A 19,573-nucleotide genomic window follows, 5' to 3' on the forward strand; every position below is an offset into this window, starting at 1 on the left:
TTTTTCTTTGCTGGGTGGGCCAGCAGATAGTGCCAATGCTTAGATCAGCTTGAGTGGTTCATGAAGAGATGAGTTCTCCCCCACACCATGTGTTGCTCTTAGTCACACATGACTAGTCTGGGGGCAACCCACAGCTAGGCGCATACTCAGAACTCCAGCACATGTCCTATTCAGGATGATGAGATAGTGGAAGGGAAGCATTAAGGTGTCATGGCAAAGAATCATCTGCTGCCCTCGATGCTGCACTTAGTTGCGCATCCTTGCTATGAGAGCAAATGCCATGTGGTTCCTAAAGTGATGTACGCAGCATGTGTCCAAGGGGCCTTTGGGAGTGTTGGGAGTAGGCGTACTATCTTTGTGTGAGTGATCAGCAGTAGCGGGGACAGGAGGCACTGGAGGCCCGATATGGCCCACTGTGGTTGGGGTGCGGCGTGCACGTACAGAGTCCATGTGCAATTTTCCATAATAAACGATGTTCTCTCTTTCTCAGGAGAAGAATGCTCATAATGCCTCGGAGCATACGAGGGCTGGAAGCGGACAGGCACACCTCCTCATCTTAAGCCGCTTCGAACAGGAGGCTCTTGAACTGGAGAGGTGGCATGCACCCAGGACTACTAGTGTCGGTGAGGCTGGGTGGCTCGGCCAGGTATTTGAGGCCAGTGAGATCCGCCATGTCCTCCCAACATCCATAGCACTGATGATTGTTAAATTAGTTATTGTTGCAACATTGCTCGGTCATAGAATGACAGAGACAGAGGTGTGCAGCACAGAAAAAAGGCCCTTCAACCCATCGAGGATGCGTGGATCAAACACATACCTAAGTATTCTAATCCCATTTTTCAGCACTAGGCCCATAGCCTTGTATGTCATGACATCGCAAGTGCATATCCAAATACTTATTACATGTTATGAGGGTTTCTGCCTCTACCACCCTTTCAGGCAGTGTGTTCCACATTTCCAACACCCACTGTGTGCAAAAGTTGCTCACCACATCCCCTGTAAACCCCTCCTGCCCCTTACCCTAATTCTATGCCCCCCAGTTACTGATCTCGCTGCCAAGAGGAAAAGTTCCTTTCTGTCTACCCTATCTATGCCCCTCATAAGCTTATAGACCTCAATCATGTCCCCCCTCAATCTCCTCTGCTCCAGGGGAAATAACCCCAGTCTACGCAATCTTTCCTCATAACTGAAACTCTCCAGGCCAGGCAACATCCTGGTAAACATCCTTTGCACTCTCTCCACTGCAATTACATCCCTCCCATAAAGCGCATTTCAGAACTGCATGTAGAGCTATAGCTTTGGCCCAAGCAGTGTTTTCTACAGTTCGAACATTACCTCCCTGCCCTTATATTCTGTGCCTCAGCTAATAAAGGCAAGTATGCCATATGCCTTCTTAAATTACCTTACGTACCTGTCCCGCTACCTTAAGGGACCAGTCAACATGCACACCAAAGTCCCCCTGATCCTCGTTACCTTCCATTCATCGTGTATTCCCATGCCTTGTTTGTCCTGCCCAGGTGCATCACCTCACACTTGTCCACGTTAAAATCCATTTGGTAATCATCAGCCCATCTGACCAGCCCGTCTATATCCTCCTGTAATGTAAGGCTATCCTCCGCACTATTTACCACCCCACCAATGTTCGTGTCCATTGGTTCTGGAAGGTTGAGCACATAACGAGCTGAGGGAAAGGGATGAAGTTTGTCACTGTCTGATCCACTGTCCTTGTTGTTCCTTTCAGCATCATCAGAGCATGGCCGGCAGAAGGAGTTGCAGATGCCCCCTCTCACACCTGAAGCCCCTCAAGTCTCACCAGCGTCACACCATTTCTGAGAGACAGGCACCAGCGCAAATACTAGCACCTCGGTGGGCATTGGAACATTGGCTAGTGTCCCAGGGCAGAGTGGAGAGGGCACTTCACATTCGCTGGAGGAGCTGGCAGAGACAGAGAGTTCCGATGGCACCAGCAATCGGAGGACTGCAGGGGACCAGGCACATGCTCAGTTGGTGCCTGATGATGTGCCTCTGGAGTCGTCCGCAATGCAGCAGCTGCAGAAAATGCAGCGGGATGTGCGGAAGCATCTGGATGTGATACATGAGGCTATGTTTCGCTTGGTGTCCAAGTTGGAGTCATCCACACGGAGCATCACTGATGCAATGAGCCTCATGGCTGAGCGTCATGCGTCCTCCATGGAGCGAGTGGCAACTCTCATGGAGAGGCACCTCCAGGAGAACAACCAGGTCCTCTTGGGGTTGCACTTGAGCCTGCAAGCACTCACAGCGGCATTGGCCACAGCTGGTCAGTGCCAGTGTGGGAGATGGACCGGGCATCAAGCTTCCTAGCTTGGTGCCCATCCATCGACGGTGAGCAGGGAGGTCCGAGGCGAACTCACACCGGTGCAGCAGCTGCCTGTCATCTCTGCAGGCTCCTCTCATGGTGCTCCGGATGAGGGCACCAGCTCCTTCGCCCCTCTCCCAGAGACCGTATCATCCGGTGAGGCTGCGACGACTGGGAGACGGCAGCTGTGGAACTGGCAGATCCCTCCCAAGCGGGCCCAGAACAGGCTCCACAGGCCAGACGTCGGCCGCCAAGGTCATCAAGGCCAACAGGACAGCAGAGTCAGCAGGCTGTCTCAGGTGCCACTCCAAGCAATGGGGCAGCACCAAGATGTAGCACCTGCAAATGGAAACATAAAACACATTAGGCACACCACGGGTTTCTCACTGGTGCTTTTGTGTTGGCACAAGATTAGGTCCTTAGAATTTCTTTTTGCTTGCTTACAGTATTGTTTTACAATTGGGAGATCATCTGATATGAAAATTAAAATTCAGATGAGTGACCATGGCTGAGGGTGGCTGGTTTGTTCTGCATGTGTATGTTTAAGAAAACTGTCATGAGTGATTGTTTGGACATTCAAGTTTATGTACAAGGCCCTTAGTTCCTGCTGATGACCTGGCAGGTTTTGCGCTTAGGTATCGAGTACGGATGCGCCAGGCAAGGCTGGTCCTGCTGATCCATTTGTGCTAGCTTAAGGTTCATTGGATTAAAGCCTCATGGGTTTCCCTGCCTCCTTGGTTTAGTCCTGGGTCAGCGTCTACCCCTCAGCATTATTCTGTGTGTGCTCAACCTCAGAATCAGTGCTGGACTCATCATGTGCAGCCACAGACAATGTGCGATGTCTTCATCGTCCACTGTACCCCACCTTTCCAGCGCAAGATTGTGTAGAGCGCAGCATACAACCACTATTAATGACACACGATCTGGGGGGTACTGCAGTGCATCCCCTGAGCGGTCCAGGCATTGGAAGCGCATCTTGAGAAGATCAATGGTTCTCTCCACCACAGCCCTTTTGAAGGTGTGGCTCCTATTGTCCCGCTGCTCAGCCTCTGATCTTGGATGGCGGAGAGACGTCATGAGCCACCTTCTGAGGGGATAGCCCTTGTCACCCAGCAGCCAGCCATCAAGCTGGGGCAGAGCACTGAAGAGCCCCGGCACCTGGGAGTGTCTGAGGATGTAGGCGTCGTGGGAGCTGCCTGGGTACCTTGCACAGACTTGTAGAATCAGCATCCTGTGGTCACACACTATCTGCACGTTCATGGGGTGGAAGCCCTTGCTGTTGACTAAGGCACCAGGCTCATCTGCTGGCGCCTTGATGGCCACATGTGTACATTCTATTGCACCCTGGATGCAGGGGAAGCCAGCAATGGCCGCAAAGCTTCTGGCTCGCTGGGCCTGGCTTGCCTGATCCCAGCAGTAGTGGATGAAGATCAATGCAAGCCTGAACAGAGCGTCTGTGACCTGCTTGACACAAGTGTGGACAGTTGATTGGGAGACACCGCAAAGATCACCCACTGAGGCCTAGAAGGAGTCAGAGGCATATAAGTTGAGGGTGACTGTGACCTTCAGATCCACTGGCGTGCAGTACCCACCCACATAGTTAGGAGAGATCTCAGGGCCAATCATCTGACAGAGTTAACTGTCTCCCTTGACAGTCGGAGCCTCCTTCGGCACTGTACCTCAGATATATTGAGGAAACTGCTTCGCCGCCTGTATACCCTGGCAGCAGGATAGTGGCGTCTTCTGCGACTCCTTCCCACCTTGGTCTACCTCTTGGCCCTGCACCCCTTGTGCCTGCGCCTGTACTCCCAAAGGTGGCTCCCTGAGAGGCTAGATGTGCACTCCTGGCCTCCTCCCCCTTCTAGCCCTCCCTTCCTCCTTAGAGGAGCTGCCTTCAGTAGACATGTCAGATCCCATAACAAAAACAAAAACAGAATTACCTGGAAAAACTCAGCAGGTCTGGCAGCATCGGCGGAGAAGAAAAGAGTTGACGTTTCGAGTCCTCGTGACCCTTCGACAGAACTTGAGTTCGAGTCCAAGAAAGAGTTGAAATATAAGCTGTCAGATCCCATACCCAGGCTGAGGGGAGGCTTCCTGAAAGCTGCAAGCCCGCAAAAGATTCCTGACTGCAGAATGCTGTCCTGAAGGTTAAAAGTGCACAGAAAGCTGCTGGAATGCGTTCTGAACTACTGCAGATTACACAGGCAAGTTTAAAATAATTTCTCCAATAAATACTCCACAAAGCAGATTGAAGACCCCACTGAGCCCTCTTATCCCACCCGTGAATGAGGTTCACAGAAAAGTCTCCTACCCGCCTGCCCGTTGCACCTGTGCGCCGACCCGAAGATCGCACAGGTGCCTATATATCGCTGTCGATTGAAGACTAATGGGCCTTAACTGGCCCGTTAATTAATGGCAGGCGCGTGTCGGACTTCATCGCGCACCCGCCCAGCGAAATATCGCGATGGTGTGCGATGACGTCGGGACCCTCGCCTGACGCCACCGTGCGTCGTTTTATGCGTGGACGTGCGGGGCCCACCCACGTGGACGTGCAGGGCCCACCCCCCCACGTCAAACTGAAAATTCTGCCCTATGCTTCTGGGATCAGTAGTTTTCCCCTTTTTTTCAAAATACGAGAAAAAGCTTATGATCAGTAAGACAAGTTTCCCTCTGGGGTTTGGCTAGCTCAGCGAATAACATCGACTGCGGTCATAACACTCGACTAATTCTTGGAATGTTGGGGTTGTCCTGTGAAGAAAGGTTGGATAGGTTGAGCCTGTATCTATTGGGGTTTCGGCGAATGAGTGGCAATGTTATTGAAAAATATAAGGTCCTGAGGGGACTTGGCAGGGTGGAGGCTGAAAGGACTACGGCTAGGGGACAAAGTTTAAAAATAAGGGGTCTCCCAATTTTTTCTCTTAGAGGGTCATGAATCTGTGGGACTCTCTTCCCCAGATTGTGGTGGAGGCAGGGTCATTGAATATTTTTAAGACTGAATTGGATATATTCTGATTGACAAGGGAATCAAAGGGTGTAGGGGGTGGGAAGGAAAGTGGAGATGTGGCCATAATCTGAGCAGCTATGATCTTATTGAATGGCGGAGCAGGCTCAAGGGGCTGACTGGCCTACTGCTCCTAATTCATATGTTTGTATGGAATTGGGCGTCACTGGCAAGGTCAACATTTGCTGCACATCCCTAATCACCCTTGACCTGAATGGCCATTTCAGAGGGCAGTTAAGAGTCAAACACATTGCTGTGAATCTGGAGATCAGACCAGATAAGGACGACAGATAGAATGTCTCTAAGGGACATTAGGAAATCAGGTGGGGTTTTATGACAATTGTTGATAGTTTCGTGGTTACCATTACTAAGACTAGCTTTCAATTCCAGATACATTATTGACTGAAGTCCTTCAGCCAAGGTGGGATCTGAACTCATGTCCCTAGAGTATTAGCCTGGGTCTTGGATTACTAGTCCAGCGAAGTTACCGCTACGCTACTACCATCCTTTCTACTTAAAATGGCAGCAAAGGGTGTGGAAATGCTGAAAGAGAGCAATGGTTTCAGCCTAGCCACAATCGGAACATAGGAACAGGAAGTGGCCATTGACCGCATCGAGCTTGTTCTGCCATTCAATGATAGCATGGCTGATTTTTGGCCTAACTCCCTTTGCCCATATCTCAAGTACCATTTTAACCACACCCAACACCCTCAGCTCCCTCGTCCACACCTTTCCTGCAGGGCCAGGATTAACATCAAGGACAATAAATCAAACAGAACTAAATGTTTAAAACAGTTAAATATTTACAGTGGCCACCTGCACAATCATTGTGAGATTGGCTATTTAACAAATAAACTGCATTACTGTTTGCACTGTCGTGAAAAGTGCACATGCATCCCATAGCTAAATGAGATTTAAAACTCCAAAAATCACAGCTTTACACTCCAAAAGCTGAAGAAGTTTGAGTTCTTCAAAACATGCTTTTTTTTTAAATTACATCTGTCAACAGGTGACAGCTTAAAGTGAATACAAATCTTGCTCACCCTCCTTTTAAATATGAAAAAAACTGTCAATGATTCAAAATATATCAGAGGTAGAAATCATTACTACTTTTGGCCTATTCCAGTATGCTTCAGTTACTCATTTCAACTTTGTCATACATTATTATTACCATCTGAATGTTAGAAAAGGAAACACTTTTAGAAAAGGCTTCAGTTTCTGTCGCTATTCATATAGTTTATGGTGTAAGGCCGCCTTTGCGATCCAAAATGTTGAAGACTATTGTAGGCTGAGGGTATGGGGTCCATTTCTAAAGTTTAAATTATGTTACTATTAATTTACATTCAACACAAATTACCAGTACCAAAGGATCTTGGCCTTCTGGTTTAGGATTTAGGATGAGGTAATAGTGCTAAAATCAGCCATTTCCAAAACTTTTGCCCCACAAAATTCAATCAGGACAAGCTAAAGAATGAAAGGCTTACATTCTTTTTTTTAATTGTTTCATGGGATGTGGGCATCAGGACAAGGCCAGCATTTGTTGCCCATCCCTATTTACCCTAAAACTGGGTGGCTTGCTAAGTGATTTCAGAGGGTAGTTAGAGGACAACCACATTACTGTGGATCCGGAGTCACATGTAGGCCAGACCAGATTTCCCTGAAGGGAATTAGTGAATTGGATGGATTTTCACAACAATATTGCAAGGTGCCATGGTGGGATTTGAACCCATGTCCCCAGAGCATTAGCCTGGACCTCTGGATTACTAGTCCAGCGGCATTGACACCACGCCACCACCTCCCCCTAACATAGTACCTTTTTCGAACTCAGGACATCCCAAAGCAGCTTACAGCCAAAGGAAGTGATTTTTGAAGCGTAGGAATCAGGGCAGCCAATTTGCACACAGCAAGCTCCAAAAAGCAGCAATACAATAATGACCAGAGAATCTGTTTTAACCACATTGATCGAGGGACAAATATTGGACAGGGCACTTGGCAATAACTAACAAATACTCTAATTTATTGACCTGGCGAGCGTTGAATGTTATCAAAGTTGTGAGCATTCTTAAGACTCCTCTTTTGCCCTACTTGATGCTTTAGAACAGCTGATCAAAGGCAGCCAGGAAGCAAGTTCTGCCACAACATCAAGAATGTGGCAATGGTAGAATTTCCCATTCAGAAGGGCATTAAGCCAGAATTTCAAGATTTCACAGAAGTTCTACACATAATGTCTACCATTACTGTTCAACACTTCTAAAGAATAACGATGAGAAACAACTGTTGAAAAGTGGAAGGATTGCGAGTAAATTCAATAGATCACAACTACCACTTAAATTTGAATGTGTCAGATTTCTCCCCTCACATTTTTGTATAATTGAGAAACCAAAGGGAAAAATCAAAACTCACAAAGTATCTTAAAGATTGAATGAACAAAATTAGGTCAATCATTGTTTATTTTTTTGAAGACACCATTTACCTTCAACATTCATGATAAACATGCTGACAATTAATATTTTCCTGGAGCGTTGAACAAAAACAACATGTGCAAGGTCCTTCTACAATAGAAGTTCAAAATCAACACTTTGTGCTTTTTAAAATATCCAGGGAATGGGATTGATAGAAATGCTCTACAGAAAGGCGGCTTGGATTTGATGAGGCAAATGGCCTCCTTCAGTGCTGCAATGACTCTATGAATTGTAGTTAAATAAATACATATCCAAATCAGAAATTAGCAGCAATAAGAAAATCATCATTTGCATAATGGTGCAAGCTGTATGGTCTTACTAACGTATATCTAACCTACTGCATAACTGGATCCTACCACAGAAAGGATGTCCAGCCCAATATGGAATGGGGCCCATAGCCATGTGTTTCAAGTTTTGAGGGCTGCATATGATTAAATCGCCTTTGTAGGTTCAACAGTATCACTTTCCTTTTCAGTTATACATTTTCCACATTATTGGACAAGTATTTAAAATCATTCCAAACATCACATAATTTATGGGTGTTGGTGCACGGTGAGATGCACAAAAGTAGTCACCAACCTATGTTCCCTGGCTCCTCCCACCCCACCAAACTCTCAAGTTGACTGTCTGATGCTCCTTCTTTCTGTATTGGTGGATTCTCTCAGCTCAGATTGCTTCAACAATCTTCTCTACTACTTGCTCCCTGAAGTTGTTGTTTCTTCTCCCACTGCTTGTGTTTTTTGCACTTCCCAGACAGAAGGACTAATGAAGGCCACCCCCTCAAATTTACTAATAAAACAGCAGGCTTTTTCCAATCTTCTAGGCCCGTAAAGCTTAAAATGCTGCAATTGGCAAGGATTAAACTGATGTGCACAAATAGACAACAATAACCATTGAAAGTCATAAATTGCGAGATGACCTGAGAGCTGTTTCTTCAACAAAGAAAGCTTCCAGCACCAAGAACAACTTGCAATTGCATTATCAGACCACAAAAAATTGGCCCAGAGCCATAGAAGGGAAAATTAGATAGGAGACTAAACACTTGTCAAAGGCAATGAGTTTTAAGGTAAATCATAAAGGAGGAAAGAGAGGCAGATAGGTGGGGAGGTTTAGGGACAGAATTCCAGAGGTTAGGCCCTAGGTAGCCTGACTGCCAATGATGGGACAAGAGGCCAGCATTGGAAAGAGTACAGAGATCTGGAATGGCTGTGGGGCTGGAGGAGGGGTGAAGGTCATAGAGGGAACTGAAAATGAGAAATAAACGAGAATTTTAAAATCAAGGCATTTCTGGACATGGAGTTAACGCAGGTCAGCAAGCATAGGGCTGATGGGTAAGAAGGATTTGGTGTGAGTCAGGGTATGGGCACTAGAGTCTGAGATGAAAGCATCCTGAACAGTACTGTTTAGATTATTTAAAAGTAAATAGGAGCACATCTGTACCTAGGAGTGGCACCTACCTGAAGTGTTAGGCGTTTGACTGCATCCCATACTAATCCAATGAATTCCTTCATTCTTTCTTCTGGACTGCTCCATTCTTCAGCGCTTTGCATTACTTTTATTGGGACAGAGAGTGGACGAGATTCTTGAACAAGAACAGATGACAGTAGCAATTAGTAATGAAAAGCCAATGTATAGAGGTATTACCCACACTTTGTACAAATTACAACCTTATGATGCCCTGCAAATTCCACTGCTAAAATGCTGGATTGCAATCAATCACAATATGCATTCAAAACAGAATGCATTCGGTTTTACTGTTGCTTTCCCAACCGCAAGCAGGTTCATAAAATGTTATAAGAGCTAATGTAGGAAAGTGGTCACGGTCATAATCATTCCACAAAATACATGTTTAGAAATCCCAAAAGCAAAATCTGTATCTCAAATATTTTCGCTAATCTAGTTTGTCACGTTAAATGAAAATTACAGTCGGGTGCTTACGTGAATAAAATACTTTGATTAAATATTCTCACTCATAAAAAACAATTCAGATAAAATGTGAAGTGAGTCCTAGTGAAGACTTTGGGATGATATATTCAGTTTATAAAGTGGATGCTTAATAGAAACCTAAATAGAAAGAAAAATGCAGCCAATTATTAACATGCGGACAATCTGAAAATTGCCCACACCAAAGCTGAAAATGGCCCTCTTCAACTTCTTGACTTAGTCTGCCATCCACTGCAAATTAAGAAACCAGGTTCCAATAGAGACACAAGTTGCAAAAGCAAAGTTCCAAAATAATTCTCGAGTGTGGGTCTAATTAGTTAAATTGATCCTCATTTCCCATTGTTCCCACGAGCCTTAACATTTCTCATTCTTTCAATGTACATCAGCCTCCACATCAACTTAATACTCCAATTTGACAAGGGAAAAGTACCAAAGGACCCTGTACTGAAATATACTAAGAGGCTGAGAAAAGAACCTCAGTGTAGAGGTTAAAGAAACAGCGAGGAGAAAAAAAATTGTAGATTCAGGGAATTCCCCCCCCAAACCCTTAAGGTAATCAAGCAGGCAAGCTGCAAGGGATGGCGGTTGTCCATAACAAAACATAGCCTCAACTGACTAACCATTCACCACCTATAACTGTCGATATCCTTTTCTCTCAGGAGCTCGTCAAGTTGCCTTTTAAAGGCCAGTAGTGACCTCATACCCACAGGAATATAGGGACAGAAATAGGCATCTTCTTGAGTCTATTCTGCCATTCAGTTATATCATGGCTGATCCACATCTTAACTCATAGAATCATATAATAGCACAGAAGAGGGCCATAAGGCCCAACCCGTCCAGAGCTCGCCACAAGAACAGCTCAACTAGTTCCACTCCCCAACATTTTTCCCATAAAACTATCAATCTGTCAATCCTTTTCGTGTCCGGGCCGGGTGAGGTTTCCCATGTTTTTTCTCTTCAGGTGCTTATCCAATTCCCTTTTGAAAGTCACAATTGAATCTGCCTCGACCACATGCATTCCAGATCCTCTTGTCATTGCCGCTTTTGCCATTCAGCTTAAAATCGGTGTCCTTTGGTTTTCGACCAATGGCAACAGTCTCTCTCTATGACTCTGATTTTATGATTATGATTATGACTATCTACTTTGACTAACCTCCTTGTGATTTTGAGCACCTCTATCAAATCTCCACTTCCCTAAGAAAAACACCCTAGCTTCTCCAATCTATCCTCGTAAGTCCCTCGTTCCTGGAAACATTCTTGTAAGTCTTTTCTGCACCCTCTCTAAAGCCTTCACATCTTTCCTAAAGTGTGGTGCCCAGAAGTGGACACAGCACTCCACTTGAGGCTGAACCAGTGCTTTATATAGGTTCACAGCTTTTGTACTCTATGCCTCTGTTTATAAAGTTCAAGGCCAAGATTTTCCGGTGGTCAGGCGGGCTTGCAGATGGGCCCAGGAGCAGTCAGGGAGCCAACCGCTGCCCACGATCGGGTTCCGACTAAAATTTCACACTGGCTGGCCAACTATCAGCCAACCAGCATGAAACATGCGCTGCAGCGCTCACCGCTGCCAGGGTGGGGGCGGAAGGATACAGGGCGCAAGCACGCAGTAAAATCTCCCTGAGGCACAGAGCTGCCTCAGGGAGCTGAAGGTATTTAAAATAAAAAATTAAGATATTAAAAGTAATGAAAACATGTCCCCTAATTTAAAAAAAAAATCACTGGTAGAAACTTCATCCCACCCGTAGATGAGGTTTCGCCAAAAATGCAAAGGCCACTTGGCCTTTTTGCCCACCTGCCAACCAAATGGTTGGACAGGCAGCGAAAAATTTGAATCAATTACTTCATTAAGGGCCTTAATAGGCCACTTAATTGTCAGCGGGCACACTACCAGCTCTCGCACGTGCCCATCAACCGAAATATGGTGCAAGTACGCAATAACATCGGGACGCTTGCCCGATGTCATCGCGCATCATGAGCACAATATTCTGCCCCAGGATCCATATGTCTCTTTAATCACTTTCTTAACCTACCTTGCCACCTTAAATGATTTGTGTTCTCTCTGATCATGCAACTCCTTTAGAATTGGTAGCCTTTGTTCTATATTGACTCTCCTTATCCTCTACTTCTAAAGCCAAGGATTTTGTCTGCTTTTTTAGCAGCTTTCTCAACTGATGCTGTGGATTCAAGTTCCACTTCAGAGATTTGAGCACAAGATCTAGGCTGACACTCCCAGTAAAGTTATGAGGGAGCTCTGCACTGTCCGAAGCGCTTTCTTTTGGATGTGATGTTAAACCAAGACCCCATCTGCTCTCTCAGGTGGACATTATAATTTGAAGACACAGATGGGATTTCTCCTGGTGTGCTGGTCAACATTTCTCCCTCAAAAAATGCCTGGAACAGATTATCCGATCATTTTCTCCATTGCTGTTTGTGGGACCTTGCTGTGCTAGGTTTCCTACATTACAACGATGACCAGGTTTCAGAAGTATCTCCTTAGATTTTTTTTTTCATTTGCAGGATGTGGCCTTCACTGGCTGGGCCTGCATTATTGCCCATCCTTAATTGCCTGTGAGGTGGTGGTGGTGAGCTGCCTTCTTGAACCGCTGCAGTCCATGTGGTGTAGGTACACCCACAACGCTGTTAGGAAGGGAATTCCAGAATTTTGACCCAGCGACAGTGAAGGAACGGCGATATATTTCCAAGTCAGGATGGTGAGTGGTTTGGAGGGGAAGATCCAGGTGGTGGTGTTCCCATGTGTATTCTGCCCTTGTCCTTCTAGATGGTAGTGGTCATGGGTTTAGAAAGTGCTATCTAAGGGGTCTTGGTGAATTCCTGCAGTGTATCTTGTAGATAGTATGCACTGCTGCTACTGTGGCAGAGCAAGTGAATGTCTGTGGATGTGGTGCCAATCAAGCGAGCTGCTTTGTCCTGAGCGGTGTCAAGCTTCTTCAGTGTTGTGGAAGCTGCACTCATCCAAGCAAGTGGAGAGCATTCCATCACACTCTTGACTTGTGCCTTGTAGATGGCAGACAGGCTTTGGGAAGCCAGGAGCTCACCTCGTCACACAATTCCTAGCCTCTGACCTGCTCTTGTAGGTACAGTATTTATATGGCTTGTCCAGTTCAATTTCTGGTCATTGGTAACCCCCCAGGACGTTGATAGTGGGGGATTCAGTGATGGTAATGCCACTGAACATGAAGGGGCGACGGTTAGATTCTCTCTTGTTGGATATGGCCATTGCCTGCTACTTGTGTGGTGTGAATGTTGCTTGCCACTTGTCAGCCCAAGCCTAGATAATGTCCAAGTCTTGCTGCATTTGGACATGGACTGCTTCGGTATCTGAGGAGTCTCGAAAGGTGCTAAACATTGTGCAATCATCAGCGAAAATCCCCACCTCTGACCTTATGATGGAAAGAAGGTCATTGATAAAGCAGCTGAAGATGGTTGGGCTAAGGACACTACCCTGGAGAACTCCTGCAGTGTCGTCCTGGAACGGAGATGACTGACCTCCAATGACCACAACCATCTTCCTTTGTGCTAGGTATGACTCCAACCAGTGGAGAGTTTTCCCCTTGATTTCCATTGACTCCAGTTTTGCTCGGGCTACTTGTTACCACACTTGGTCAAATGCTGCCTTGATGTCAAGGGCAGTCACTCTCACCTCACCTCAGGAATTCAGCCCTTTAATCCATGTTTGAATCAAGGCTGTAATGAAGTCAGGAGCTGAGTGGCCCTGGCAGAACCCAAACTGGGCTCAGTGAGCAGGTTATTGCTAAGCAAGCGCTGCTTGCTAGCAGTGTTGATGACAACTTCCATTGCAAAATTCTTTGCAGTGTCCTGAAGTTGTGAAAGGTGTCATTTAAATCCAAGTGTTTCTTTCTTTTCATGGATAAAATTCAGAACAGATTATTTACTGAAGTAAATTTACAAGGAACATCTAAAATCCCCCCACATTGGTTAAAAATTAACGCTGCCATGATCTCTGGTTTTATGACCCTATTGATACCTATTCAAGTATACAATTATATTATTTTGATCACTCCAGTGCCAGAATTATTTTGATACACTCAACTGGTTTTATTTGTTCACAGTTGCCAATTATCTTTCGAAACTCCTTTGGTACTCCAGAAACATTACTGGGTATTGCTCAACACTAAATTAATTTAAAAAAATCTTTTACTAAGAAATGGTTTTTATATCTCCCCAACGATCAACAAATAATTCATTTTACGGTGTGAGATACTCAAAAATACAAATGAGTACACAGTTCTACATTCACAGTATAAGCAGCAGTGGAGGCTTTTAAGTTAGTCTCAGTAATGTGATAAGAAGCGCTGGGCTGGAGGGGCAGAGTGGCTATAGGGAAACCCACTACAGGCTCTGCTCTCAATCATTATCCAGTGGCCCTGAACATCTGGAACTTCGTCCCCCCAAAAACCTGTTCTGGTTCAGAGTCAATTGAAAACTCTTAGGCCAGGGTAGCAAGGGATATGGAACGAAGGTGGCTAAATGGAGTTAAGATACAGATCATCTATGATCAAATTGAATGATGGATCAAGCTCGTGACGATGATCGGCCTACTCCTCCTCCTTTGAACATTGGTCAAAAACAAAAATTGGTGAAATTTTGTTGCTTTGTCCCTTCAAATAGCCTGACTACACGAAAGCTCAGATTTTCTGATTGCACGTGATCCACACTGCATGCATATCAAAGTAAAACTTTTACCTGTTTGACTGCACTCAGGTTGATCCTACCAAGGTTTCCAGTTTTGACACTGTAAGCACATTTCATAAGGATCTTGCCTGTTGAGGGGCAGGGCTGCAATGTTTAAAAGCCAAAAGACCCAGGACACAAAAAAATGTAATTTTGGAAGAAGGAGCTGAAGAGCAATGAAAAATATTTCTTGGCTGTGTACAAGAACACCCAGGTTGAACAGGCCTCATTAGTAAGGTGCTTAACATTTCTCCTGGAAAAGTGCAGAGCTTTAATCAAGAACAGTTGCAGAGAGTAGCCTGATCTTGAGGGGCCATTCAGGGACTTGCCTTGCTGGGTAAAAGAGTGCCAGCATGGTTGTCTGTCCTGAATTGAAGATATTGGGGTTGATGCAATGCAACTAGTTGCAAACCAGCTGAACGTTCAGAGACTGGAAACTTATCCTGTTGAAGTACCCAATGGTATTTAAGAGAGCACATAGTGGTCAATTGGGTGCAATATGGAATCTAACTTGTGGAATCTTACATTTTATAAAAGTTGTAGTGTACTGCTTTTTAGTCACTTTTTTTAGGGGAGGTGGTGGCATACTGGCATTGTCACGGGACTGGTCATCCAGAGACCCAGGGTAATGCTCTGGGGACCCGAGTCGATTGGCAGATGGTGGAATTTGAATTCAATAAAAAATCTGGAATTTGAAGTCTGATGAAACCATTGTCGATTGTTTTAAAAACCGATCTGGTTCACTAATGCTCTTTAGGGAAGGAAATCTGCTGTCCTTACCTGGTCTGGCCCACATGTGACTCCTACATTTTTGTTATACATTTCTGCATAACTGATTGCCTGATATTTCCTTTTGTGCCCCTCTATGCCTCAAGCTGCTGTCTTCAAAAGACTGAAGTTAAAAAAACTCACGGAATTCAACTTGTTCAGGATATCATGTTTCTCTGCCTGGGGCTTTTAAAATCTATGTGTCTTAATGTTAACAAAAGTGTAACTGGGAGTTAGATTGATTATGGGATTTAGAAGTTATCATAGTAGTAACTTGTACATCAACGTATGTATTTAAAGTCATTTCTTCTATTAGAAACTTCTGCCGCCGGGGAGGCCTTTGTTCCAGTCTCCAGACCGCCTCTAAATGCTCCATCGTGACACCTTTCAGGGAGCTGCCTTTGCCAGTTTTAAAGCACCCAGCGGGTCACCATTGGGCCCAGCGCCCAACTGGCCATGCTGCTGCCCGGCTCTTCCTGACCATTCAGAAGCGTTTCACGCTGGGCGGACCTGAATTGGCCAGCCAGCATGAAATCACGGTTGGGGACTGATCGCAGTCAGGGCCCATTTCCTGTCCGCTCCTGGGCCTGCCGATTGCGCGTGCTCAAGGAGCGAAAAATTCAGGCCTGTGTTTTTTTAGAGGAACAGAAGGAGCAGTGGAAGAAAGTAGGCTTTTAAGGGAGTTCAGGAGGCAAAAAGCCCCATTCACAGGTAATCCATGAAAGAATAAAAAAAGCCCAGCTTAAAGTGTGAACTGAAACAAATAAAAGTGAAGGTCTAGTACTAGCTAATCCCAATCTCAAATCCAAATTAGAGCCTGTTTCACATTCACTTACAGAGGTCAAGAAGCAACAATTTGGACAGAAAAAGAGAATAAGCTGCATTAGGAAAGCTAGTCCTATTACAATTGCAAAATTAATTTCTACTCAAATCAGCTACCTGTGTTCCAAATTGTAAAAGTAACAAAGCCATATTTTAAAGGAATATTCTGGCATAAATATTGAAGCTGTCACTACAATGTCAGAAATAAATAAAAATAAAGATTCTTGATCGATGACTATATGATTCTTTAGCAAGAAATACACCAGTGTAATGTTATCCATTTTCATTTTCTTGCACCTCCAAGTATATTATTTAAGGGTTGAGTTCTACGCTGACCGGGTGGGCATGTGCCCAACCCGGTTAGGTGTGAAATTGCACAGGATGGCGTTAGGTGAGCGTCCTGATGTCATCCAGCGCTTGCGCAATACTTCAGTCGGTAGGCACGCACAAAAGTCGGAAGCGCGCCCACCGACAATTAAGAGGGCAATTATACCCACTAACGGCGCAGTTGTCTGTCATTTTACATAGCCCATCCAACCTTATGGTTGGCAGACGGGCGAATCGGCCAGGCGGCCTTTACATTTTTCATCAAATCTCATCCAAGGGCAGGAAGAGGTTTCCGTTATGAAATAAAATAAAAATAAATATCTGTGGACAGGATTTTATCAGCTATATTTTCAAGTGACTAATTGTGATGCATGGACATTTTTTTTTTTGCAGCTTTTTAAACTTTTATTTGAGCATTTTAGGTCTGCAGCTCCCTGAGGCAGCTGTCTGCCTTCAGGAGGCTCTCTCACACGCTCACCTGTGCCCGCAGAAACGTCATCGCCCACCCTCTTCCTGCCAAACCCCGGCAGCGCTGAGCTTTTCAGCACGCGCTTCACTCTAGCTGGCCGTTAATTGGCCAGTCAGGATGAAATCGCAGTTGGGGGCCGATCGCGGTCAATGGTCCGTTTCCCGACTGCTCCCAGACTGCCGATCGCGCCTGCCGAGCTGAAAAATCAGGCCTAAGCCTTAGGTCATGTTGCCTTTCATTTAGTACCTTCAACAAGAACATGTTTCCACGCAGAGTATTTCCTCATAGCTTTTCCCTACTTACTTTTCCCTAAATGCTTCAACACATGAATATCCTTTATAAGGTCCAGTGCCCAAAATTGCACAATGCCTTCCAAATCTGACCTTGCCAATGAGCTTTAAATAACATAAAATAACTTGCTTTGATTGATAATCTAGTGCCTCTGAGGTGCATACTTCTTCACTGAGCTTTTTAATCGTGGAGCTGTAAGCAAAAAGAAATCTTTCGCACTATTGTTGTTACCAACAACTTTGTTTTTTTTGCTACACTCTGAAACTTTTAATATTTGATTAATCATCAACTGACTTTTTTGATCCTCATGTCATAAACTTGAGGTAACTTTGATCCGATTGGTCTTTTTTCCCTTCTTTCTACATCTATATAAACAGACTTTGAACCTTCTCTGTTGTCATGTTAGTAGGTTGTCCTACAACTCCATTTTCCCACAAGCTTGTTGTTGTTAGGTTTTGCACATTTTTGATCTCAGTCTTAATTGTCATCCGAAATTAAGTTTACTTTTATCTTATACTGTTCATTGTGGCATATAATATAGCATATGGCAGCGTCACTGTTACCTCTTTGTAATTCGCTTATTCTGTCACCCCTTCATTTTGGCTGTCCCTAAGCTGTTCACATACCTCAAATATTAAAAAATCTCTCATGATTACTATAATATGGTTCCTTGGGGTCTTGTTTAAAACAAGCTGTGGCTGAAACTTTGCAGAGGCATTGCCAGTCACTCAGTATTACTTTGGCAGAAAATCAGTAGAATCCGCAGAGACAGTTAAAATGGGAGCTTCCTCACTGACTTATAAGCGAAGAAACACCCCTCATCTACTAGAGCAGGCCAGAAGGTACGCTGTGGCAAATGGGTCAACTCCCAACTCTCCAAAGTCTCTCCACCACCTATATGGCACAAATCAGGCATATAATGGAAAGCACTCTACAGGCCAGGATAGGTACAGCTACATCTTTGTGATGCAGAGTGATGCCAACAGCATGTGTTCAATTCCCATACCAGCTGAGGTCATCCATGAGGTGAGGTGACCCTCAGGTTAAACTCACCACCAGTTGTCTCTCTCTAATGAGAGAACAGCCTATGGTCCTCTTGGACTACAGCGGCTTTCATTCATTCATTCAAGAAGCTCAAGCTCCAGGAGGAGGCAGTCTGATTGAGTGGCAACCCATTTTCCAGCTTAAACATCCACTCCCTCCATCACAGGCACACCGTGGCTATAATGTGTAGTATTAACAGGATGCACTGTGGCACTGGATGTATGGCAGTGTAATGTCCCAACTGCTGAGGGAGGCAAGGGAGGAGATCGCAAGGACTCTGACCCAAATTTTTAATTCCTCTCTGGCCAGGGGGGATGTGCCAGAGGACTGGAGAACAGCTAATGTGGTTCCGCTATTTAAGAAGGGTTATAGAGATAAGCCAGGAAAATACAGGCCAGTGAGTCTCACATCAGTGGTAGGGAAACTATTGGAGAGAGTTCTGAAGGAGAGTATTTATCTCCACTTGGAGACGCAAGGTTTGATCAGGGATAGTCAGTATGGTTTTGTCAGAGGGAGGTCATGCCTAACAAATTTGATTGAATTTTTTGAGGAGGTGACCAGGTGTGTAGATGATGTAGTTTATATGGATTTCAGCAAAGCCTTTGACAAGGTCCCACATGGGATACAGGGTAATTTGATAAGGTGGATTCAAAATTGGCTTAGCTATAGGGGGAAGAGGGTGATGACAGAAGGATGCTTTAGTGACTGGAAGCCAGTGTCCAGTGGCGTACCACAGGGCTCGGTCCCCTATTATTTGTCATTTATATAAATGAAACAGATGACTCTGTGGGGGGTAGGATTAGTAAGTTTGTGGATGACACAAAGATTGGCCGGGTGGTTAACAGTGAGGTTGAGTGTCTTGGGCTACAGGAAGATATAGATGGGATGGTCAAATGGGCAGATAAGTGGCAAATGGAATTTAACCCTGAAAAGTGTGAGGTGATACACTTTGGAAGGAGTAATTTGACAAGGAAATGTTCAATGAACGGCATGACACTAGGAAGTTCTGAGGAACAAAGGGAACTTGGCGTGTGTGTCCATAGATCTCTGAAGGCGGAGGGACATGTTAGTGGGGTGGTGAGAAAGGCATATGGGACACTTGCCTTTATCAATCGAGGTATAGATTACAAAAGTAGGGAGGTCATGTTGGAGTTGTATAGAACCTTATTGAGGCCACAGCTGGAGTACTGTGTGCAGTTCTGGTCATCACATTATAGGAAGGATATGATTGCACTGGAGGGGGTGCAGAGGAGATTCACCAGGATGTTGCCTGGGATGAAACATTTAAGTTATGAAGAGAAGTTGGATAGACTTGGGTTGTTTCCATTGGAGCAGAAAAGACTGAGGCGACCTGATCAAGGTGTAAAAGATTATGAGGGGCATGGACAGGGTGG

The 19,573-nt window shown here is 45.1% G+C and overlaps 1 protein-coding gene across 8 annotated transcripts in view; it reads right to left on the reverse strand.

The window, feature by feature from the left end:
* LOC121278899 (vacuolar protein sorting-associated protein 13B-like) overlaps positions 1–19,573 on the reverse strand; it is a 1,102,197-nt gene that overhangs the window by 459,817 nt on the left and 622,807 nt on the right. For all 8 annotated transcript variants that reach the window (XR_005943292.1, XM_041189400.1, XM_041189399.1 and 5 more), the window contains one exon: positions 9,259–9,383. Coding sequence is in view for 7 of the 8 variants with exons in the window: in XM_041189400.1 (XP_041045334.1) it covers positions 9,259–9,383 (125 nt within the window). In the remaining variant the exon portion in view is untranslated. The remainder of the gene's footprint in view (positions 1–9,258; positions 9,384–19,573) is intronic.

This window comes from Carcharodon carcharias, chromosome 6, assembly GCF_017639515.1.
Source record: "Carcharodon carcharias isolate sCarCar2 chromosome 6, sCarCar2.pri, whole genome shotgun sequence".
Classification (NCBI taxonomy): Eukaryota; Metazoa; Chordata; class Chondrichthyes; order Lamniformes; family Lamnidae; genus Carcharodon; species Carcharodon carcharias.